Source organism: Camelina sativa, chromosome 14 (assembly GCF_030686135.1).
Source record: "Camelina sativa cultivar CO46 ecotype springtype chromosome 14, ASM3068613v1".
Classification (NCBI taxonomy): Eukaryota; Viridiplantae; Streptophyta; class Magnoliopsida; order Brassicales; family Brassicaceae; genus Camelina; species Camelina sativa.
The window spans coordinates 28,841,572-28,865,668 of NC_141893.1; the positions used below are offsets into that span (position 1 = coordinate 28,841,572).

The 24,097-nt window shown below is 34.3% G+C and overlaps 5 protein-coding genes, 1 non-coding gene and 1 pseudogene across 8 annotated transcripts; 4 read left to right on the forward strand and 3 right to left on the reverse strand.

Annotated features, from left to right (window-relative positions):
• The first annotated feature begins 2,173 nt into the window (after window positions 1–2,173).
• Window positions 2,174–4,313, forward strand: LOC104742469 (protein JINGUBANG pseudogene; annotated as a pseudogene). Its single transcript, XR_015580637.1, has one exon. The product of XR_015580637.1 is annotated as a protein JINGUBANG pseudogene (transcript).
• Window positions 4,314–4,840: 527 nt separating this feature from the next.
• Window positions 4,841–4,925, forward strand: TRNAY-GUA (transfer RNA tyrosine (anticodon GUA)). Its single transcript is given in 2 exon segments — window positions 4,841–4,877; window positions 4,890–4,925. It is a non-coding gene; the product is annotated as a tRNA-Tyr (tRNA).
• A 1,705-nt stretch (window positions 4,926–6,630) lies between these two features.
• Window positions 6,631–7,732, forward strand: LOC104742471 (uncharacterized). Its single transcript, XM_010463478.3, has one exon. It carries the CDS (start codon window positions 6,631–6,633, stop codon window positions 7,537–7,539), a length of 909 nt encoding a protein of 302 aa, XP_010461780.2. The 3' UTR covers window positions 7,540–7,732.
• A 183-nt stretch (window positions 7,733–7,915) lies between these two features.
• Window positions 7,916–9,286, forward strand: LOC104742472 (B3 domain-containing protein At1g49475-like). The gene is made up of 3 exons (XM_010463479.3): window positions 7,916–8,341; window positions 8,443–8,894; window positions 8,979–9,286. Coding segments are annotated over exons 1-3 (597 nt in total). The 5' UTR covers window positions 7,916–8,197; the 3' UTR covers window positions 8,980–9,286.
• Window positions 9,287–9,403: 117 nt separating this feature from the next.
• Window positions 9,404–11,595, reverse strand: LOC104742474 (B3 domain-containing protein REM19). Of its 2 annotated transcripts, none has more exons than XM_087484414.1 (4): window positions 11,203–11,595; window positions 10,339–10,678; window positions 10,045–10,244; window positions 9,404–9,924 (listed from the first exon to the last, which is right to left on the reverse strand). In XM_087484414.1, exons 2-4 carry the CDS (start codon window positions 10,571–10,573, stop codon window positions 9,676–9,678), a joined length of 684 nt encoding a protein of 227 aa, XP_087340540.1. In that variant the 5' UTR covers window positions 10,574–10,678; window positions 11,203–11,595; the 3' UTR covers window positions 9,404–9,675. The 2 variants fall into 2 exon arrangements, with proteins under 2 accessions (XP_087340540.1, XP_087340541.1); XM_087484415.1 differs by having other exon boundaries at window positions 11,091–11,205.
• Window positions 11,596–13,935: 2,340 nt separating this feature from the next.
• On the reverse strand, window positions 13,936–16,917 carry LOC104742475 (uncharacterized). Its single transcript, XM_010463485.3, has one exon. It carries the CDS (start codon window positions 16,767–16,769, stop codon window positions 14,112–14,114), a length of 2,658 nt encoding a protein of 885 aa, XP_010461787.2. The 5' UTR covers window positions 16,770–16,917; the 3' UTR covers window positions 13,936–14,111.
• Window positions 16,918–17,723: 806 nt separating this feature from the next.
• Window positions 17,724–18,320, reverse strand: LOC109128802 (uncharacterized). The gene has a single exon (XM_019235817.2). The coding sequence runs from the start codon at window positions 18,204–18,206 to the stop codon at window positions 18,012–18,014; it is 195 nt and encodes a 64-aa protein (XP_019091362.2). The 5' UTR covers window positions 18,207–18,320; the 3' UTR covers window positions 17,724–18,011.
• Between the last annotated feature and the right edge of the window lie 5,777 nt (window positions 18,321–24,097).

Consider the following 24,097-nt stretch of genomic DNA (forward strand, 5'->3'; position numbering starts at 1 on the left):
AATATTTAAAAACTTTTTAAAAGTTAAGAACTTTTAAAAGTTTCAATATTTATAATATTTAAAAACTTTTTAAAAGCTAAGAATTTTTAAAAGTTTCAATATTTATAATATTTTAAACTTTTTAAAAGCTAAGAACTTTTAACAGTTTCAATATTTATAATATTATAAACTTTTTAAAAGCTAAGAACTTTAAAAGTTTCAATATTTATAATATTTAAACTTTTAAAATTTTTAAATATTATAATATTTTTTGAAACTGTTTAAAGTTTTAAATTGATCAAATAAAAAACCAGATCAAACCAAATAAAACTTTTAAACTTGAACGCCTGATAAATCAAGCTTTTCTGCTCATTCGTTGTTGGAAGCATACTAATCTTATTTATACTGGTTCTAATCGATTGTCTAAAAAATTTATAGTCGATGTGGGATATTGTGCATAGTTCTTTGATTTCCATAAATTTAAAAATTTCTTTTTCTAAAAAATTCTGTAAATTTAAAAAATGTTAATGAATGACATGTCAAATCATGATAGGTTGTTTAAAATAATTCTTAATATAGAAAATTCTGGAAATTGTATAAAATGTTAATAAGTGATATGTCAAATTCCTATTGGTTGTTTAAAATTGTATGTGGACGAACTTAGAAGCTTATTATTAGTATAGATTCGAACTCCTTCACTCTCAAATTTTACGAATAATACTTTAGCTCAGATTTGTAACAGCATAATGACGGAGTATCTTTTCTAATGCAATTACAAGTAATTTACCAACAAAATAATTTTTATAGTGTTTAATGAAACACAATCGTCTAAAAATACAAGTATAATTTCATTATACAGATAAGTGAATAAATAGTTGATCATTAATGATAAGTGATAATACTACGTACATTATGTTATTTTGCAAAATATATCCAGTCACACAGTTTTTTCATGCAACGATATTTTATTCTATGGATTTTTATTATGCTGATTTTACCATGCAACTTATGTTATTCTAAAATTATGCAATATTACCAATCAGAACCTATATGTATTTTGCATTGAATTATCATTTTTATCGGTCTTTAACTTTGTTTTATATTCATATATGGTAAGGCTTTTTAATTTAAAAAAAAACAGATGTTTTTTAGGTGTTTTCGTATTGTTTAAGTTTTAAAATCCACTTAACAGCATTCCAGTATTCTCATTCCAAAATGCACATAAATATGCTAATGACTTCTACCTTGTATACAATGTGCTATTGATCTGGTAAAATATGTCAATAATTGAAATGTTGAAAATGATATAAGAAAACGAACCATGATACGTATTATTGATCTGAGAAAAGTATAGCACTGCACCATGGTGGTTGGTGGTGCCTATGCATTGTGCAGTCTATTCGCAAGCGGCATAATTTATTTCTGATTCTTCTACACTTTTATAATGACAATAATCCGCTTCATTAATTTTGTGTAACCTCCTTCAATCAAACAATTCCTCTACAAAAACTAGGCTATATTTCTTTATTCGATACTACAATTAATAATAACCCTTCAAAAAAAATTACTTCGAAAAAGTCAAACGTCTAGAAGATAACTTTTCTCTTTATGTTGGTATGTAGAAGAAGTTTATGATAAAATATTAATAAAGAAAATTCCCCTTACTGCTTCGAGAAATACCTTTTTCCCCGTTTCACGCTAGCGCTATGGTTATGCAACGTGTGAAGATGACGAGCCGACAACACAGCCACACATACCTTATCTTATTTTATTGGTCAACCAACCCCAAAAATAGATTTAAGACGGGATTATATTTTATTTTTGTCAACTGTTTTATTACATGGTTAAATAATTAAAACAGTTTCAGTAAAACTTACTAATAATATTTTGTGTACTTACAACGTAACTTACATAGGTTCACAAAAGTATAATAAGCATACAAAATGGAACGAATCTGAAAATTTTGTGTATTTTAAACCGATGGAACATATCGATTAAACATATTATACATTTTATTTTTCCTATGTAAGCATATTACATCTTTTCTAGGTGAAAATATTTTCACATTTGATCAAATAATCACAAACACCACCCCTACATATAAATATAATAATTAATTAAATACCATGTCAACGAAACATACATATTGCTTTCAACTAATAAAATTAAAAAAATATTACTTTCAATGTTTTTTTTGTAAATTTTGGTCTCCGACTCTTCAAAGGAAACTGGCAAAACCGGTGTCCCAGTATTCGTCAGTCACGTCTACTCTACCACGTGTCGCTTTTACACGGTCATCAGTTTTGCCCCCACCTTTCTACATACGACTCTGTATATATACCCCAACACAGCTTCTTCTACATGCTCTTATTAGTTCTTTCATAATCTCAAGAAACAACATTTCAAAACACACACTTTTATCATTCTTCTATAGAATCCACATAATATTTCTTTTCTTTTTGATCAAATCAAATCCAAAAAATAAATCTCTTGTTTCTGTAACCCTGAAATCATTATGGCTATACAAGATAATCCAAGTGACAACGATTATCTCCGGAGAATGACTTTTGCGGCGTTCTTGAAATCGGGTTCTCTCGCCAGCGAGGAAGAAACTTACCACAGCGACGGTGATAACCGTACCAACAGCGATTCTCAACGTCCAAGCAACGCTTCAAGCGCTAGTAGCGACTCGTCATCACCAATCTATCCATTATCTCCATGGAACCAAACTTACTATCCGAACAACGAAAACACGACGTCTTTCACCTCAGCTTCTCAATCACCATGGAACCAAACTTGCTCTCCTTACCACAAATCACCTTGGGTATACCAAACCAGAAACAGCGATTTCGAAGATGATCCTGATAACGGTTTGATCGGTACGGTCGTGAGACAAGAAGGACACGTGTACTCTCTTGCTGCTTCACGTGATCTTCTTTTCACAGGATCCGATTCCAAGAACATTCGTGTTTGGAAAGATTTAAAAGATTACTCCGGGTTTAAATCAACGAGCGGGTTTGTTAAAGCGATCGTGATAACCGGAGATAACCGGGTTTTCACCGGTCATCAAGATGGTAAAATTAGGGTTTGGAGAGGCTCAAAGAAGAACCCTGAGAGATATTCACGAGTCGGAAGCTTACCAACTCTCAAAGAGTTTCTCACCAAATCGGTGAATCCGAGAAACTACGTCGAAGCTCGTCGCCGGAGAAACGTGGTGAAGATCCGACATTTCGACGCCGTGTCGTGTATGAGCTTAAACGAAGATCTCGGTTTACTCTACTCCGGTTCTTGGGACAAGACGCTTAAGGTCTGGAGATTATCCGATTCCAAGTGTCTAGAATCTATCGAAGCTCACGACGACGCGGTTAACACTGTGGCTGCCGGATTCGACGATTTGGTATTCACCGGTTCAGCAGACGGCACGTTAAAAGTATGGAAACGTGAGGTACAAGGTAAAGAGACGAAACATGTTTTGGTACAAGTGTTGATGAAACAAGAGAACGCTGTAACGGCCTTAGCCGTAAATTTAACGGACGGTGTGGTTTACTGCGGTTCTTCTGACGGTACCGTTAACTTCTGGGAACGGCAAAAGTATTTGACTCACAAAGGGACGATTCACGGCCACCGTATGGCGGTGTTGTGTCTCACCTCCGCCGGGAGTTTGCTCTTGAGTGGCGGAGCTGATAAGAATATCTGCGTTTGGAGAAGAAACGACGGCGGTTCACACACGTGTCTCTCTGTTTTGATGGATCACGACGGACCAGTCAAGTGTTTAACGGCGGTGGAAGAGGCCGAGGATGACGGAGACAACCACGGAGAGAAAGGTGATCGACGGTGGATAGTGTACAGTGGGAGTTTAGACAAGTCCGTGAAAGTGTGGCGTGTGACTGATTACGCGTGAAGGAGTTAGCCCCGTGTGAACAACGTAGGCGCGTATATGTTACGCGGGACATGTGATTTGTGTTTAGGCATTGATTGGGAGGCAACTGGGTAGATCTTGGTACAAAAGATGGACAACTAGTGAACAGCCACGTTTGATGTGGTTTTGTCTTTCTTGTTGGAAGTGTGGAAAAAGTCTTTGTCTCCTTTTTATTGTTGTTTTAAGATCTTTTCCCTCTGAAAAATTCGCATGCATGTATTTTTAAATCATGTGAAACCAGAAGAGGAAAGAAGGTGGAGAAAAAAAATGGAAAGTAAAAGATTCCGCTACAAGGAGAAATAAAAAGATAAAAGAAATGTAATAAATGTGACCTTGTATATATTTATGGGCTCTTTATTCTCTATGGTTGTTGTTGTCGTTGTTGAATGTGAAAATCCCATCTTTTTAAATTTAATTTTGGGTTGTTGTGTTTTATTGTTATTTTGGATATTTGGAATATATAAACATTGCAACTACAGATTTGTAATACGTAAGAAAGATTTGTTAGTTCAGATTCTTGAAATGAGGTGATCCTTTTGGATCAGAATGTGATATCGTATTGTGTTGATGATTGATGAACATACGCAAGCAAGAAGTTATGTAATCAAGTAGCATTTTATATGTATATCGATGGATTTACAATATTTGGTTGTTCGTAAATGGTGGTTTTAAAATTCACCAATTATCAAAAATAAAAATCATGAGATCTGATCCTACGAATCATTTGTATTAAATAATAGGTGAATATATACGAACAACCAAATATTATAAATCCATGGATATACACATAAAAAATTCTATATATAATTGATGAATTGTAAAATGATATAATTGATGATTTTAAAAATGCTACAATCCGTAGACTCAATCAGAATCAATGTATTGTTATGGCTAATATGTAAATGAGAAGATAAATACATTTTAGTGATGCAATAAACGTAACCGACCTTAGCTCAGTTGGTAGAGCGGAAGACTGTAGTGTCAGCAGATAATCTTTAGGTCGCTGGTTCGATTCCGGCAGGTCGGAATTTTTTTATTTTGGTCGCTTGAGAAGAAAAGCCCAAGAGCTCTTTTCCTTGGAAAGCCCAATAGATCCATAGTTCGTATAAACAACAAACCAATTTCTACTTTTAGCACTAATTAGTTACTAAACGATCTGCAAAACGTTTTATTTGCTTCTCTACAACTTTTCTTATTTTACGCAACCCAATATTTACGTAATTTACGTTTCATGAATCCTGCTAGTGTTGTAAAATCATAAACCTAACACAATGGCAATCAAGTTTTTGTTAGTTTGGCATTAACATCAAGATAGTACTGATCGATCGGCTTTCACTATATCCATTCGTGGAATCATTTTTCAATCGACAGCAACCTAATTTTGGATTACTATAGATGTGATCATGTGAATGATGAATCATGTGCTTGGTAACTCTTTTTGTTTATTATCTTGTACCATTATTTCTTACATTTTAAAACTATTTGAATCATCCTTTTCATCATAAAAAAACTCTTAACTATTTTAATATTTTTTAACTCTTTTACCATCTTTTTCATCATTAAAAAAAAGCTTTAACCATTTTAATATAGAAGATATTACATAAAATAAAAAGTTAATTCAATGCATAAAAAATGTTAGTATAAGATTTGCTATTGTCTTTTCAATTCGGAAATGAAATTTGTTCTCTTAATAGAAATCATAAATAAAAGCATAATTAGATTGGGTAGTAAATGGATTCATTGTAATTGCCATTTTCTAAGGAAGTGGAAACACTCTTTAGTTTCCACTTGGAGTAGATGGAGAGTGACTCCGATATATCCCCTCAATAGTTCATTGGCTCCTCCTTTATTTTGTTGGATCTCTTAATCAAAAGTTTTTTTTTGAAAATAAAATTGTAAATATCTCTTAATCAAAAGTTAGGTAAACTGATTCATTAATATCGTTTTATATTACATCAAAAGAGGAATATTATTGAATCTCAGTGACAATCTTATTATACATAAATTTCAGAACTTCTCTAGAAAAGTGGTTTAGTCCTGCTTTGCATACAAGATTATTTTACATTTATCACTTTGGATCTTCAACTCAAATTGAATATTCCATCATTTTTTTGTAATTTTAATAGACAACATGCATTAAAAAAAAAACACTTTAAAAGGTAGTGCCATACATAAATTAAAAATAGTTGAAATAATTAATCCTTCCAACGAATTGAACTCACCATAATTAAGCATCGATGAATCATGAATCTAATATTTCTTTGAACTTTACATTCCAAGAAGTCATACTCGACTTTGCATCTCTTTAATACGTGCAAATAATCATATGCATGCACGAACCTTTTGTTATCAGTTTATCACTATCTTATAAACATTGAAGTTTCTATTTTTAAAAGAAAAATTCAAAAATTTGAATAAGAAAAAAAAGGAGCGCATTTGAATGAATAAAAACGACACTACGTTGCTCTCTGTTTTTTTTCGAATGCTTTGCTCTGTTTCGTTAACTAAAGTTTTTGATAACGAAGTTACTTTCTTTATATTCATCACCACAATCTTAAAGTGTTACGTATTGGTCAAGCCACCTTTTCTTCTTTTTTCCTCAGCTTTATTAGTGGTAGTTTCCGTCACGCAACCACATATGGTTTCCCCCATCTATATAAACACTTCATCACAAAAACCTCATTCAACACCACAATAACGGTTTATTGTTTTTGAAACTTAAAAACATTGGAATGGGGACGTTCTTAGGACACTTTGTGCCCGGTCTCTCACTTGCACTTCTTGGTCTTTGGCATCTCTTCCACATCATAAGATCTTATTGTCTTAAAGGCCCTGAAACCTTCTCTGCAAAATTCTGGTTCCCTTTCCCTAAACTCAAACATCTCGAGCTTATATTGATTCTCCTCTTCTCCTTCCTCTCCATCACTCTCCTAACCCTAGATTTCCCTAATTTCAACTTCTCCTCTTTCAAACCAGACAACCTAGAACATGCTTCCATGTTCCTCCATCTCATTATCTTCGCGTGTTTCGCTCTCTTCTGCGAGCTAACCCTTTGCTCAGATCTCTTCTCCGGTTTAATCGGAGTTCTCTCTGCTTCTGTCTTCGCTCAAGAACTCTTCCTACTTCATTTTCACTCCACTGATCATTCAGGTCTTGAAGGTCACTACCATTTCCTTCTCCAACTCATTGCTTTCGTCTCTTTCTCCTCGGCTCTAGCTTCTGCTTCTTTCCCTAAATCCTTCTCTGCGGCTCTAGTCCTCCCAATCTCAGTTATGTTTCAAGGATGCTGGTTCTTGAACATGGGCTTCATGCTTTGGATCCCAGAGTATGTTCCTAGAGGTTGCGTGAGTAACATGTCAACATCTACAGACGATAACCGAGGAAGTGTTGTTCATAGTAGTGCCGTGGCTTGTGAGTCTCCTGGTGCTGAGGTCAGGGCAAAAGCATTGGCGAATCTTCAGTTTAGCTGGATGTTGTCTGCTATACTAATCATTACATGTGCCTTGTGCCTCAAATTTTCCGGTAAAGTTGCGCTGCCTAAGATTAGGTCATCGTCGGAGTACGAGCGTCTTTGCCGGCAAGGAAGTGACCGTTCTGCAACCGTGACGGTCGAAGCACCGGCCACTTCCGATCAACATTAGATTTTCCTTACTTTATCATCTGAATATAAATATGATGTATTATGTAGATATATGTAATACACTAAGTAGCCCTAATAGTTACATAAATTACATATTTACAAGAGGGAAAAGACTGTAACGCACTAAAGATACTAAAAATAGTGCACCCTTTCGCATGTTTTGTGATATAAAACGATATTTGCATTTACAACAACTTTGGTTTGAAAATTTAATTTGACTCTTTCACTAATCTGCCTTAATTCCTGCTAAACAGAAAAACAAAAAAGATATATATTCACTAGAAGGAAAAAAAAATTGGCTGCAGAGGATATACATGCATGTTTTATGTCCGTTGTACCGTTTGTAGTTTATATTCAACTAATTTTTAGTTTTTACTTCCTTTGTACCGTTTTCTCAGGCCTGCCCTACTTTATTTATTATCAGTAAACTTCTTTTACCTTTTTTATCAACAAAATAAATACTTCTGATTTTTGGTGGAGAAATTTATTAAAAAATAAATAAAGAATCTTGGGAATCTAAAAGAGTTAACTTTTTCCATTGTGTAATAATGAATCATGCGATAACACGACAATGAAATAAAGTGTATCTATCCTCTTCACTTTTCCATTTTCCTCTCTCAGTCTTGGGAGTAAAGAAATTTCTTCTTGGCAAGAAAAAAATGAGGAACACGCCTACTACTCGGAGATCATCGGTTCGAATCACGTCGGCAGCATCTCAACGCCGTCTAACACCGGAGCCAGAACCGGCGGTGAAAAAATTCATCAAGATTATTAATCTTTCAACTATCAAGGAAACAATGATGGTAAAACAATAACATTTTTACACACTTTTATTTTATTTTTTTTTTCCAATCTTTTTTACTAAGAATTAGAAACTTTCTTGCATGTGTGGGGATTTTCACAGAAAATTCCGGAGAGATTTGTAAGATTAGGTCCCAAACTCACTGACAATGTGACTCTCGAGACTCCTGTGGGTTTCAAGCGTTCGATTCGGATCAAACGGATTGGTAATGAGGTCTGGTTTGAGAAAGGTTGGAGTGAGTTTGCTGAGGCTCATTCTTGGAGTGAAGGTCATTTTCTGTTTTTTCATTACAAAGGGAAGTCTAGTTTTAGTGTTGTGATCTTTGATGTGACTGCTTCTGAGATCGAGTATCCATTGGACAAAGTTTATGTCATTGAAAGTGATGATGATGATGATAAAGAAGAAGTGATGGAAGTTATGGATGATGATGAACAAGGGTTTGCTGGATTTGAAAGTAGTGAGAGTGAAGGAGTGATTGAATTGGATGAATTGTTGAAGAACAAGAAGAGGAAACCAAGAGTCAGCGTTAAGTCTGAGAAAGTTGCAACATTTTGGTAAAAACTTCTTTTTAAGAAGATTTTGTAGGTTTTGTTTGTGTCTTCTATGTGATTTGTTATTGTTCTTCTTCTTTGTTGTAGATGATGTTGAAGAGATTGATTGAATGAGGTTGAAGAAGATAAAGACAGTCACGAGGTTTGTGGAGGTTTTACAAGTTTGTGACATGTTTTCCTAACAAAGATCTCTGCGGGTTCTAAGCTCTTGATAGTAGTTATCGGTTTGGTCCGTTTGGAATCTTGATTGTAGTTACCCCTTTTGTGTAAGATTATGTGTGCAGTGGAAAATGCTTGTCCTTTCTGAATATGGCAGAAGCTTTAGCTTAATCGTTGTAAGAACTCGGCTAACTTTTGAGATCCTTTTGTGTAATATAAGGTATATGTAAAATTAATTATCATGCCTCTTTCCTATCTCACAGTTTAATTAACTAAGCCACTAGTTTTCACTCACTAAATTTATGGAGAAATGGAAACTATGATCCAAACACACAAACCCATCATAATCAAGATTTCACATCAACATAATTCTCCTCATGAAGATAAAAAGTATATACAACTCTACTTTTGAACCTAACTACCACTCAAACAAAGAGTTTTCCACTCGAGGTTATTATAATCGTCAAATACTTATCCACATTGAAACAAAGGAACCTGAAGTTTCACTCAAAACACTACTAAAACAGAGAGGAACCAATGCAAGAGAGAGAGAGAGGGAGAGAGAATGGTTAAGATACCCTACATGAAATTTGACTTTCACTGATGAAAGCTAACTCTTTTTTGGTCACACATACTCATTGACGCGAAAGGCTGTGACTTTCAGGATGAAATCCCGAGTCCTGAGTAGCTCAAAGACACATACATCTCCTTCGCCTATATTGTTCTCGAGTGTGAACTCATACCACCCTTGGCTAAACTTAGCTCTCCCTGCTTTGTAAAGACACCTCACTGGCCATTGTTTCTCACCGAGCTGGAGCTTGATGAAACCAGATATGCCACTTAGGTACTTCTCAGCAAACCCAGAGGGCAAGTACTGTTGAAAAACCAAAGACAAAGAAACAAAGAAGTCTTTAAGAAACAGGTAATGGTAAAAAGATTAAGCCTTTCACCCAAATCTTCAACCTGATTTATAATATGTGAGAAAGTGTTTTACCATGATGCAGCCTCTGTATAGATATGATGGTCGCAGAACAACTCTAAAGAAAGGATTAGCTGGTTCAAATGTTTTGGCTGCAGTGACGGCTCTCTCTCGTTCTTCTGCGGTTACAGTTCTCTTTCTAGCAGAAGCACTCTCGTAGAACTTTGAACGGTTCTCCGAGTCATCTCCACCAGGTGTCGAAGAGTTTATGTCCTCTGCGCATAACCAAAAACAATAAATCTTTTCGACTCTCCTCAGAACAAAAAAAGTCAATGTGCCTAATTAAAAGAGTATGTCTCTGAAACTTACCAGGGCTGGGATTCTTCTTCTTCCTTCCTCTCTTCTTAAGCACCTTGGGTGTTTCTTCAGGTTTAGAATCTTTGAAAAAGCTTTGGATGGCTGTAGAACCACCATAACCTCCTCTATTCACAGGTTCAGTAGATGTAGGGTTCGATGGATACATGACCCTAGCATCTCTGTCGTTAGGGTCTTCAAACAATCGAGCGCGTTTGCTGAAATGGTTCTGTGCGGAGTTCATGTCCATAAGAGCACTACTAGAATGGTAAGCGTAGATCTCAGAGTTTTCCGCGGGTAATAATAGGACACTCTCCAATCCTGCCAACAACCCCTCTTGAAACCTTTGTTAATCCTACATGCAAACAAACATGATCATATCAGGTACACAGTGAATGTAACAGCAACAACAACAAGCATTTATAAAGCTAACATATCTCATATAGAAATCAACAACAAGCATTTATAAACACAGTGGCTGAATAAAATCCTAATCCAAGTTAGGACTAGTAACAGATCTATGAAGTCCACTTATATATATATAGTCTTCATATCTGAGAGACCCAAGTCAAATCAACAGTCTGAACTCTGAAGGCTATAATTAAATCCTTGAATAAATCTGACAGTATGTGGTGATGTCAAAACTTAACTGAGACTAGATCACCAACAAATCTAAGACTAGATTCAGACTCCTAACTCAAGATTAGAATTACCCAAAAAGAAAAACACACATCTTTGATTATAACAGTATTCAATAAACCACATACACAAATCAGAATTGCACACAAACAAAACAACGAAACCAAAATTATAAAACAAGAAAGCTTTGAAATTAAAGAAGAAGAAGAAGAAGAATAAGAAGAAGAAAGCAAAATTTACCAGGAGTAGAAGGAAGGAGGATGAGAGAAAAAACATGTGGAAGGAATAGGAGCGTGGCAGATTAATCAAAAACAGTGAAAGAGAAAGAGGGACCAGAGAGAGAGATCGTTAAACGACGCCGGAGCCAAACCCTTTTCTTTCTTTTTTTTTTTTTTCTTTCTCAGATCTGAAAGTTTATGCTTAATGGTCAAAAGGGCTCAAACACACTCTATCTCTTTATCTCTCTCTTTGTCTGGTTTAAACCGTGATGAGTTGATTAGGGGGTGACCCGAACCCAAAATTATAAAAATCCCAACTTGACCATTTTAAAAATGCTCGAGCGATTCAATCCGTTTGTGTGTCCTTTGACTCTGTGAGTGGTGGAATCGCTGAGTTGACGACTCGTTTTTTTTTGTTTTTGTTTTTTTTTGGGGTTAATTAATATCCGTTTGTGTGTCCCTACCACCTACTTTTTTTTTCCACCTAATTTTTCTTTCCTTTTCCCGATATATAATTAATATTTTTTGTCCTTTTTAACGGATATTATATTTTTTCTTGATTAAGAAAAAAAAAAAAATCGCTAGCGGTTATTGTAATCGTTTGGGCCTGGGCTAGTAAACTTTGTTTATGGATCCCTCTAATAATTAATACTCATTTATACAAATAAATTTAAAACCAATCTTATTTCAAAAATTAAAATTAGTACTAAAGAAAAAAATTAAATTTCAGATACACAATTTTTTAAAATATAAAAAATCAGTTGTGTTATAAAATCAAATCTGATAAAAAAATCATAAATTTAACTTAACGTCCAGGCGAGGCAAATCAAACTGATGACCTCACATATCCTAAACCATTTTCTTTGACCACCAGAAAAACGAAACAATTTTATAATCATGAATTTAACTCGTTTTCATATTTAATTGATCGCTACCACCTATGTTTTCGTGTTTTTTATTCAATGTATTCTTATTCTTCATATTCTTTCTTGTCATTTTCATTGTCAAATTTTGTATTAATTGTCATCGTAACTTTTACCATTTGGTTCTTCGTTATACTCTTTTTCTTCTTCTTCCTCGTCAACTTCTTCACATTCTTCCACTGAAAAACTTTTTTTTTTTACTACCACACAACTTGTTAACCCATCAAACTCCAAGAACAAAATCATTTCTTTTCTCATAAAATTTGTGAAATTCATGATTACCAGCATAGTCAACACATGCACCCAATTATTGACAATTTTATCCATATACTTATTTGGTTTTAGATCCACGCGTTTAGAAACTTTTCAAACAAAAATCCTTACTTGGTTTATAATATTTTAAAAACATAATAAAATATACTAATAATTATTTATTTAATATGAATCATATGATATATAGAAATATGAGTACACTATAAGAACATATTAATTATAAATAAATAATATCAATTATATTATATCATCAAATAATATCAACCGTATCATATTATAAAATAACTATAATCGTATATAACAATAACCGCTTGAACCGTAACCATATTTCAACGTAAGCGTTTAACCGTTTGTTAAACGATTCTGGTTAAGGTTACAAAAATTTCTAACCATAACCGATGGTTAATAAACTTTAACCGTGATAACCGTAACCTTGGTCATGAATATGTATAGCTAATAAAACATGTGTGTTTGTCGTCCATCTTTCTTCTTTAAACCTCAAAATTTGACTCAAACATCAAATTAAGGTCTTGCGATGTCAATCTTTCTTGCTTAGAACCCAAAATTAAAAAGTTAGTGAAAGAATATCAACTCATCTATAAAATCATACACAAAAATATGTTTTACAGCTCATAAGAAATAAAAAGCACAAATGTAGATAAATAAGATAATTTCTGTTTTGCATCAATATTTATAATATTTAAACTTTTAAATTTTTTAAATATTATAATATTTTTTTTGAAACTGTTTAAAGTTTTAGTTTGATCAAATAAAAAACCAGATCAAACCAAATAAAACTTTTAAACTTGGACGCCTGATAAATCAAGCTTTCTTGCTCATTCGTTGTTGAAAGCATATTAATCTTTTTTATACTGGTTCTGAACCATTGTCTAAAAAAATTATAGCCGATGTGGGATATTGTGCTTAGTTTTTTCATTTCTATAAATTTAAAATTTTCCTTTTTCTAAAAAATTCTGTAAATTTAAAAAATGTTAATGAATGACATGTCAAATCATGATAGGTTGTTTAAAATAATTTTTAATATAGAAAATTGTGGAAATTGTATAAAATATTAATAAGTAATATATCAAATTTCCATTAGTTGTTTAAAATCCTATGTGGACGGTCTTAGGAGCTTATAACTCCTACTTTTTATTAGTATAGATTCTTTGATACTATATATTTAAAACATAATTAATTGGATAACAGTTTAATAAACAAACAATCTCGTAAACCTAATTTCAATATATATTATAAAAATTATTTTAAATTATTTTAAAAAAATTATCATAATTTTATGGATTATTTTAAATATTTTATGAAAGAATTGTAGAATATTAAATCTGTATTTAGAGTATATCTAGCTATAGTAGAATGTATTATATGAGTTACACAATTTATTTAATTTGACCCAAAAAAAGAGTTAAACATTTGTATGAATATTGGTATTTACATATATATATATATATATATTGTATTATATTTTGCATCACGGTTAATATATAAAATTTATAAGATATTGATTTTAAAAAAAAATTATAAAACGGCAAAAAAAGACGTAGAGAAGTTTTCTTCTAAGATATCATCTAATAAAAAAAAAATTACATTGATCGTTTGTAACTGACATTTGATGTTTTCCTTGCGAATTAATTCTTTCTTTTGTTACAAACAATTAAGTTGGAAAAAATGGACAGAAATGTTAAAAATGGGTAACATTGTCACTACCACACTGGTTTTAGTATCCTTGGAACATCGGTGGTGGTGGCGATGCATATTGGAATCCGATGTTTGGTGGTAGGACGAAATCACCATCGTCACCATCGTCCTTGTTCTCCGGTGGTGGAACAGTTGTGTCAGTTGACGGTGATGATGGTGTGGCGGGTGATGGTTCTGGCGCTTCAACTTCTTCTGATTGTTTTGGTGATGAGACCGGTTCGTTTGATGGTGTTGGTGAATGGACCGGTTCAGAGATTGGTGTTGGGGTTTGTACTGGTTCAGGAATTGGTGTCAGAGCGTGACTTGGTGATTGGTTTGATTCTGATGATGGAGTCGGTACTTGGGATGTTTCAGAGGATGCGGTTGGGGCTTGAACCGGTGTTGGAGCTTGACTTGGTGATTGGTTTGATTCTTCTGATGATGGAGTTGGTACTTGGGATGTTTCAGAGGATGAGGTTGGGCCTTGAACCGGTGTTGGAGCATGACTTGGTGATTGGTTTGATTCTGATGATGGAGTTGGGGCTTGGGATGTTTCAGACGATGGGGTTGGGGCTTGAACCGGTGTTGGAGCTTGACTTGGTGACAAAATGGGTGCTTGATATGATTCTGATGAAGGAGTTGGCACTGGGGATGATTCAGTGATTGGGGTTGGGGCTTGAACAGGAGTGGGAGCTTCGGTTGGTGGTTGAGTTGTTATATGTGTTGGTGGTGGTGAGAACATTGGTGGAGGCGGAGAATATACTGGCGGTGGTGGTGGTGAGTGGGTTGGAGGCGGCGGTGAGTATATTGGTGATGGCGGTGGTGGAGAGAAAACTGGTGGCGGTGGAGGAGAGTGAACTGGTGGTGGTGGTGATGGCGGCGGAGGAGAAGCAACTGGTGGAGGGGGAGAGTGGACCGGTGGGGGTGGAGGAGAATTAACGGGAGGCGGCGGCGGCGAGTAAACCGGAGGTGGTGGTGGCGAGTAAACCGGAGGGGGTGGTGAGTAAACTGGAGGCGGCGGTGAGTAAACTGGTGGAGGTGGTGAGTAAACCGGTGGCGGTGGTGGTGAGGAAGGCATTGGTGGTTGCGGTGGTGGTACACGTGTTTCCTCTATCTTGGGTGGTGGCGGAGGACGACGTTTTCTAACTGGAGATGCGTCGTATGGATCATCTAATTCCGATGTCGGTGCTTGTGCTTCCTTTGGTGGTGAAGCCGGTTTAGGATGCTCAGGTTTCTGTGGTTGTTCAGGCTTAGGTGACTCCTCTGGCTTTGATTGTTCTGGTTTAGGAGACTCCTCTTGTTCTGGTAGCTCAGGCTTGTTTTCTGGTTTAGGAGATTCATGCTTTGGTGGTTGAGGTTTAGGTGTAGGTTGTTCTGGTGTTTTTGGTGTCTCGGGTTTTGATGGGTTTTGTGGTTCTGGTTTAGGTGATTCATTAGGTTTTGGCATAACCGGCTCTGGTTTTGATGGCTTTGGCTCGGACGTCTTTGGTGGATTTGGTGATGGACTAGAGCCACCGTTGCTACCTCCAGAACACTTGTCCTTGCTACAATCCACAGGACGACTAACAACAGGGAAACATTGGTTAGCGGACTTTTGACTCGGTCTATTCTGCAAGCAATTGTTTTTATCATCAAATTGTTTCTCATTGTTTCTCCCTGGAACACAGATTTCAGCTTCACCATTGAAAAAATTGTAAGAAAACTTGAAGCTCTCCAGACTTGGCAACTTGCAAAACTTGTCGACAACAAATCCGGTCAGCTTATTATGCGACAAATCCAACTGCTCAATGCTAGCTAAACCAGACAAACTTGAAGGTAAACTACCAACAAAACCATTCTTGCTCGCGTCAAACACGGTCACATTGTTAAGCAAACCAATCTCGTTTGGAAAACAACCGGTTAAATTGTTTCCAGTGAAGACAATCTCATTAAGGTTCTTCATGTTACCAATTGATTTCGGTATACATCCAATGAATTTGTTGTTTGCGAATGTCACAACCGATGCTTTCGATTTTCCGACTGTATCGGGGATAAATGACTCAAACCGGTTATTGTTCAAGAAAATAGCATCAAGATCTTTATCAAAGATCTCTGGCGGCAAACTTCCTTCGAATTCATTGTATCTGATATCAAGATACTTCAATGACGGCCATAAAAGTGAAACGTCAGGGAACTTACCGACGAATCGGTTGTTGCTGACATCGAACTCGTACATCAAAGCGAGTTTCGATAAACTTTTGGGGATGATCCCACAAAACCGGTTTGAATTAATATGAAACAAAGCTAGGTCGGTCATAAGGCCAAGCTCTGGTGGTAAATGTCCGGATATATCTGCATGGTTAAGGTCAACTCCAGCGACAACATTGAGGCTAGGATTGTCTAGAGCTGGTGCACAATAAACTCCATTGTAAGAACACACATTAGAACCAACCCAATTAGACGTGGTTTTAAACGGGTCAGAGTAAATCGCTTTTTTCCATGCTTGAAGAGCAATGTAAGCTCTTTTCAGACGATCATTTTCAAATCTGAGGTTAGGATCGACTTTACTGATGCTAAAACATTTTTGTTCTAGGTCGTTTGTGAGATCAGCATCTTCTAGGAAAGAAGGTTCGTCGTGAAAAGTGGCGACGACGACATAGGAGAATAGAAGGAGGGTAAAGAGGCAGCCTAAAGGTCTCTCGAGTTTTGTTCTAATCATTTTATTTTATGAGAAACCTTGGGGAAGACCCAAGGTTGCTTAAGAGAAGAGTCTTGAAGAAAATAAAGTCTAAGAATGAACTAAAGGTATTATAAGAGAAAGGAAAAGAAAAAACAGATTTTGAAAGTGTGTTGTTTTGAGACTCGGGAGCTATATTAAGAAGATGTAAAATTAGTTTTGTTTTACAAGATAATAAAAATAGTAAATCAATGTTGCTAATTTGGAAATTAAAATGGTATAACTAATTCAGGTCGTTGACGTTGTCAACAACTTTCTTGTTTTTACTTTTGACCATACTTGAAATGGTTTGATGACTGATTTCTACAGTGTTTATAATACAGCTCTGATCAAGACTGTTTTTATTTTATTGTATCAACGTATTGAAGACTGTTAAGTACCATTTCCTAGTGCTGCCACAAACTTACATTTCGTTCCTAATTTTAGTGATTCAAAGTTAGTAAATATTATTTCATGGTACGTATGGTATCACTTAATTCAAGAACATTTTCATGTTATATATCAGCATTATTGTTGAACAGTGGTACACAAGTACCACAAATTTAACGTTGTGTTCGCGTAAATATTAATTGCTGTTTCGGTAGGGGCCGAGAGCAGAATTGTGCATTGATGATGGATCAAAGATGAACCATGATTCGTCAAAAACCAAGAAATATAATAACAAACATATATTCTAAAAATAGATAACAATGTACCCGACACGTTTACTTGGTGTGGAGACCACAAAACAAAAACCTAATCTCAAATCTCAAACATGGATAAGACAATATTTTTTGTGTTTGTCTAGTTGAATTAAAATATATCGCCACGATCGTTGTTCGACTACGACCCAAATATAATAACATTCTGCCTTCTCCATTATCAGATCTTGGTAGTGTGAACACATTTTCTGTAAAAAATCGAGCATTACAACAGTAATATTTTTGATAGATCTTATGAATAACCAAACTCTTATTGATCTTTTTTGAAACATTGAAACAAACGAAAATATATACACGATCGGTAGCGTCTAAGCTTTTTATATATTCACGGGTGTGCACGTAAACTCTTATGAATCTTTTTTGACTTATACACAAACCACATCTTGATCTTCGATACAAATCATAACTTTTGTCTTAAGCACAACGTGATAGATCGAGGCATGACGTACGGTACTAATAATAATAGAACAAGATGAACAAAAAACAAAAGAACCATGTATATATAAGAGAAAGAATACATTAATTACAGAAACCCCACAAGAGGAATGGGAACGGCGGTGTAATTACTCCGGCGACTATTTACCCCCGAAGAATATTGAATCACCGGAGGAGGACGGTGGTGGCGGAAAGCTACTTCGATTGATTCTGCAATGGCTGCGACGAAATCTACGGTCAATTTCACCAACTCGATGCAAATCTCCATTTTTAGAGTCACCATTGTAGACTACGAACAATATTTCTTCTTGAAAAATATGAGTTTTGGTTTCTTTTCACTGTTTTCCGCGTATCCGGAGACCTTGCTCGTCGTTGTGAAGTCTCTTTACATGCAAAAACCAAGACTTATATATATAATGCAAATATCTATATTTTAATTTTATTTGAATGGTCCAATTAAAATACCACGTGGCTTGAAACTTGCAAGCAATTATCAGCAAGGTTTTTTTTCTTCTTCTTTGGAAGATGCTTGCTTCGTTGGCTCTTGGTTTACATGAAGAGCCAATAATACACAGGGGGCGTTTATTTTAGATAAGTGTATGAAAATCTTTAGAAAAAAAAAAGAAGAAGATATGTGTTATACTTATGTGTATAACCTTATCGAATACGCATACAGAGAATATACCGTATTGTGTAAATATACAAGCAAACTAGTTAAGGTTGAAATGAAATAAAACAAAAGCAATCCCTTAAACAAGAAAATAAGTCAAATGAAATAAACATTTAATGGAAAATTATATCAAGCTGATATTGATTTCTAATTAGAATTTCTGAATTTAAATAAGATATCATATATATTTAAGTAAATTATATTTTCACAAAAAACTTAATAACTTCGTAATTAATTTAAGTAAAAAAATGTGTGATTGGTGGAAAATAGAGGAAACAAAAAAAAATGAAAAAGTAAATATTAGAATAATATCTATACTCTATTTCTTTTATGGGAAAGTTTTACTGCCTTTTCCTTTTTAGCTGAAATCATTTTTTTAAGTTTTCAATTTGATTGGTAAATAAGTAGAGGAATTAATAATTATTATTTTCAACTGAATTTTTTACTCTAAAAGTATTACAAATCACATCCAAGATATATGAGTCATATTCGTTTTCATATGCATCTTTATCCAAATGATACATGCAGTTGGGTGATCCGTTTAAATTAATTGTACTAAAATTTTAATATCATTTATATCTGCATATACATGGAGCATGCTGATGCATTGCGCAGCGCAATTTGCGCACCATGGTAGACAAACCTATAAAATGGAAAAAAAACAAGATGCATCTATACGTTCATGGTACACACTCTCCATAAACCAAACCAATAAGGTTCACAAGAGGTTACGAAGAAAGAAGACCCAGACTTAAAATAGTGTATGAACCTAACGCAAAACAAGAATTTTTAAAACCAAAAAAGAAAGAAAGAATGTTTTAAACCTTAATTCGAACATGGTACACACACTTATACCAAAACTTAACAAAAAAAATAGAAAAAATTCATCAGGCATGTTCGGATTTAAGTCCATATACCCCCACTTGCTTTTATTATAGTGACTGTTACTATCCCTCGTATTACAGTACTATATTATAGGCTTTCCCCAATAGATTTGGAAATATATCTCAGTCCTACTTGATTTTGAAAATACTATTATTGTTCACGGGACGATCGGATCGGAATATCGTAATCATACGTTTATAAAAGTAGAAAGATTACCTAAATCCTCATTTGATTATTTTAATTCTATCAAATCAGCTAAAGCGTTGAATATGTTTCGGGCACGGCATGTTTTTAAATTTGCCCTTTTTATTAATAACCGCCTTCATGTTTTCTTCTGAACAAAAATTTAACATTTTAAAGTAGGACTAGGATCAATCCACATATGAAAAAGCAGAAAAAAAAATGATTTTTATTTTATTTTGGCTGAAACTACTAAAGAGTAGTGCGGTTTATATTTTGGGTTCCTCTTTTTATATGCCTTTGTTTTCTACCAACGTAGAACCATTCATTTCTTATCATAGGAGAAAAATGTAGTTATATAGTTACTTTCATCAGTTCATGTGTAACTCACGTGAATATTTATGTTAATTATGATCAAATTACGAGAACGAAAGAGATCAGGCATGCATCGCTGTGATCCTGTGGGTTAGGTGGGGTAGGATCAGGGCGAAATATTATCACCACAAGGACACGATGACAGCTGTGGGACAAAGATTTAACCTTTGATTTATTTCCTTTTAGAAAAAAAAAGTTTTGATCTGTGCAGATATGATCAGTTTATGTGACATTTACTTAGCTTAAAATATGTTCTTCATCGACAGTGACACATGACATATCTAGTTCTAAACTTCTAAAGTGTAATCGATTTGGTCCTCATTTCTTATAAAGTGCTGACATATAAAGATCAATAACTAATCTTTTTTTCTTTCTAGAATAGTCAAACTTAATTTTGTTACTCTGTTCCATATTTTTGGATGTATATGTAGCACACACCTTTAAAGAAATTCACATACGAACCCGTAAAACATCAACCAAATTGGAATTGATACAAAAACACTTTTTCTATGAGTCCCGGCTGATTCGATTTTCAAAATGTACAAAACCCCAATTCTCTCATAATTTTTTATCCGATTACCCTAAATAATGGAGAAAATATTTAATACAGTATTAAGTTTGTATGGGACATCACGCAACTAAAGAATCCACATTAACTCATAAAAACATAATAGAATCTTATTTTTCTAGTACAAGATCTCAATTAAAGTCTTCTCGGATTAAATTCTTAAAGAAACCACCGAAATTAGGCAACGATAATGATCCAGTGATCCATTAACTAATGCGTCGAAGGATCCTTAATTGTTTTATGTGCTGTAAACAAAGACCCCTTAACTAAAGTCTACAACAAAGCACCAAAATTAGCGTACCATGGCCCATATATATTGTTAGTCTAGGACTCTAGTGGCATTATAATTTAGTTTCGTTTTAATAAGATAGCCACTGTACTATAGATAGCAAGAGCCACATTATAAGATTCCAGAATGTGATTCGACATCGGAGATAACTTTGTCGGCACTTGTATTAGGTGGGCGGTTCAGCGAATCATGGTTTCAAAATATTCATTGATTTAGTAACACGTTTAAAGAACCAGTTAAATGGATGTTTAATGTATACAGTGAATATTGACTAAAATAATACTACTGATTGGAGAATAGATACGATCGATTATTACGTACGTAGCAAAAATCGTATTATTCTATGCCGACACTTGTTTTACATTATTTGTGAACCTTATCCACTTGTTTATTCCAGAGAAGTCCTAGAAACTAACTTTACAATGGATCATGTCTTTTTTTATGTTTGTTTTTTTTTTTTTGGAATGTTAACTTTTCTATAAATAATATTAATGGGCCTCCCACTAATGGGCTCGTCCTTGAACAAATTACAAGGATCTAGCAGTTACAAAAAGAGAAAAACGGCGATCTATGCCATTACCGGAAAAAACGATCGGATCTTGCTGAAAGACCTGAAACAGAAGCTTGAACAGGAACACTGGTGGTTGCAGGATCCACGGCTTTGCGGCAGATACACCAAATCAGAGGCCTTTGATTATAAATGATCAGAGGCCTTATTAAACTCTCATCATTTAAAGGACTAGATACTTATGGCTGACTAATTGAAAGATTCTTTAGACTTGGAGGTTTCAACGATAATGAGAAATTGGAATTTGTGTCTAGGAGTTTATTCAGGATCAGTTCTAAGCTAGTTTAACTGTGAGGTGAACCATTCTCCACTTGTTAGCTAGCTAGCATGATTTTCAAGACATAATGGTGGTCAGATCTCACAAGGAGAAGGAAGCCAATGAAAAAATAGATTGGAAGAAACCAGAAAACTTCTAACTAAGGTAGAAGAAGAAGGATATTCTCTCTTGGTGATGAATACTCGAAGAGATGAAGTGGTGAAGAACCATATTCGTCAAGGTGAATTTTCTAAGTGGTTTGGCTGTCGGTACGAAGATTACTTGGAACTAGAAAAGAGTCTTCTTATGAGCAGCAACAAGGTTTGTGAGTGGCTAAGAGGAGACTTGTTATTATTAAGAGGATTTTGATATACAATCACTGTCCCTTGTCTTCTAATTAACACTTAACATCTTGCATGAATTTTAGTGCAAGACAGTGTCAAGACATTGATAGTTATCTGTTCCTTCTTGTACATGTGTTTCCATGAACAATACCAGCTTAGATTGTCCTGCTTCCCACTCTGATGCATTTGTATATTTCAGGCGACGAGTATTGTTTTGTCTGGCATACAATCTCATCAAAATCTGGCTGTTCTTGTGAAGTACTTGAGATTGACGCTAATATCTTTGTGGGTTCAATGGTTAAAGACATTGAAAAGACTTTGTGGGTTCAATCAAGTGTGCAGTCGAACATATAGACGAAGGAGGGAAAGAGATTAGTTAGTCTGTTTGGGTTTTTTTTAAAACTAAGAACCTCACCAATAAGAATTTACCAAAAAAATTCAGTACCGATCTCTTCTCTTCCTCAGTCGCCGTCATTCTTCGTCGGACCTCTCCACCACCGACGATTTTTATCGGAACTTTTCATTGCCACCGTTTTCACCTTTTTCGAGTTGTATCAAGCTTTCCTTCAAAATACAAGTGTGTTCTTCAACATAAAAATAAAATTCTTGATGAATAGGGTTAGGTTTTGAATTTTGGAAATTTAGTTTAGATTTTGCTTGAGATGTTTAGCAAATTGGGTGTTTTACCATGGGTTATGGGTCGATTGAGCTATTTAGTTGATAAGAAATGATTTTTACTGTTGAATTGTTGTGAATTGTAGAGATTAGAACCTCAAACCATTCAATTTTCAGTTATCGCGACTAGGTAAAATTGGTAAAACTGGTAATATTAGTAAATGTAGTATAACTAGTAAAACTGGTAATACTGATTGATGTAGTACAACCACTAAAACTAGTAGTATTACTAATTAAGTTTTTTTAGAATTTTTTTGGCAGGACACAGTGGGAGAGAACGTCAGCATACATTTTAAGTGTGAATGTCACATATATAGTATAATATTTAAAACACATGTGACGAATATAACTTTGTTGATGTTAAAAGCAAAGATATACAAAAAGCTTAAGGATGATGAAATTGCACCTAAGACCACTGTTTGATTCATGTTTGATCTTTTGGTTTGTACTACTATTTTCTTTGTTATGTCACAACTATCATAAAACTTATTTTTAAAATCTAGTAATGTTTGATTTTCCTTTCCCTTGATGTGTATATTTGCTCTGTCATAACAGAGTAAAACAACTATAACAAAAATAAAACTGGTAAAACTGATAAAACTGAATTGAACATCCATAAAATGATTTTAAAGATAATATAATAATGTGTGTACTAGTAAACGTCACAAGTAATGTTTAAATGTTTACTAAGAATGAAAGTTTTTAAAACATATGAATTTTGGGTTGTTATGTAAGAACCTAAACAAGTGTTTCCTTATACTTTTAATGTCAATTTGTAAATAATAACCAAGTTAGGATGACAAAGTTATAGAATTGTAGGTTTTAAACATATGAATGCATAAAAAACTCATAATTATATGTTAATATACTTTAATCAACTGTAAAACTAAAAAATATAATTTTAAGAGTGAGTAAAACTAATTAAATGGAAAACCCTCCAAAAGTAGAACTATTTGCAATTTTGGTAAAACTATTATACTTGGTATAACTATGTGTGAACACTAAATGTGAACACTAAGTGTGAACACACATAATGCACATGTGGCAGTACAATTCAGATTTTTTTTTACTTTTTTTTTAGCTGTACGTGTGGTTTTATTTTTTTTTGTATCTGCAACAAACGGTTAATTACAAATAAAATACGACTAGTTTTATCTAGTTTTATCAGCATTACAAAAACATACTAGTTATACCTATATATACTAGTATTACTTAAAACCCAAAAATTCAATTCTGAATAAGATGTAGAACAAAAAAATCATGAATCTCTACGTAACCAAAACGAATGAGTTTTATCTCGTTCTACTTGTTCAACCAAATCCAGCTACTTATCATTGAGTCGATGGAGTCGCTCACGGTTGGCT